General features: G+C 58.4%; 1 protein-coding gene across 1 annotated transcript in view; it reads left to right on the forward strand.

Moving 5' to 3' along the window:
• LOC104912979 (C-factor-like) overlaps nt 1-872 on the forward strand; it is a 100,247-nt gene that overhangs the window by 17,462 nt on the left and 81,913 nt on the right. Inside the window, exons 2-3 of the mRNA XM_019619651.2 lie at nt 118-169; nt 329-516. Of these exons, the coding sequence (XP_019475196.1) occupies nt 118-169; nt 329-516 (240 nt within the window). The remainder of the gene's footprint in view (nt 1-117; nt 170-328; nt 517-872) is intronic.

Below are 872 nucleotides of genomic sequence, written 5' to 3' on the forward strand. Positions count from 1 at the left end.
GAAGGGAGCTGCTGCCACTGCCTGGCACCGTGTGCCCCAGGGCTGGAGGCAAAGGGCTGCTGTTGGCTGAGCAGATCAGAGTGGATAAGTGGAGCTCACACCCGCTGTCTTCTACAGGAGCTGCAGAAATTGGCCTCCAAGCACCCCAACCTGGTCATCGTCCCGCTCGGTAGGTGACACAGCTGTAGCACAAGGTGCCTCCCTGGGCTCCCCGCTCTGCCAGCACTGCGTCCTCCCACATCCCTGGTGCAGGGCTCTGTCCCAGCACCGTGCCTGCTGGCAGACACCGAGGGCAGCGGGCTCTCACCTCCCCACCTCGCCTCTGCAGAAGTCACCGATCCCGCCAGCATCAAGGCGGCCGCAGCCAGCGTCGGGGAGCGCCTCAAGTGCTCGGGGCTGAACCTCCTCATCAACAATGCTGGGATTTTAAAGGCAAACACGCTTGACACCGAGACACTGAAGGACATGTCTGAGGTGTACACCACCAACACCATTGCACCTCTGCTGCTCAGCCAGGTAACGTGCTCACCACAGCTCCAGGAACGTCCCTGTCCTGAGGCCCTGAGGTACTCGATGGATGGAGGTAGTGGTGGGTAGGACGGGGCCCTCATCTACTCTCTGCCTGCTGTCTTCTTGCCCTGCTGTCAGGTCCTTCACACTTCAAGGTCTCTTCTTGTCAGAAGTAGGTGCTCAAATCAGCTCTGAAAAGGCTGAGCACAAGATGCCCATTCCAGGTTGAGACTTGTCAGTAGACTGAAGAATATGGCATGCTGGAGTCTGAGTCCATTCACATGGTAACAGTGCAGAGGTACAGGCCCATGCCAGAGAGCAGAGTATCGTGATCTGAGCCAGGGGAACAAGAATTTGCACTC

This window comes from Meleagris gallopavo, chromosome 13 (assembly GCF_000146605.3).
Source record: "Meleagris gallopavo isolate NT-WF06-2002-E0010 breed Aviagen turkey brand Nicholas breeding stock chromosome 13, Turkey_5.1, whole genome shotgun sequence".
In the NCBI taxonomy this organism is placed as follows: domain Eukaryota; kingdom Metazoa; phylum Chordata; class Aves; order Galliformes; family Phasianidae; genus Meleagris; species Meleagris gallopavo.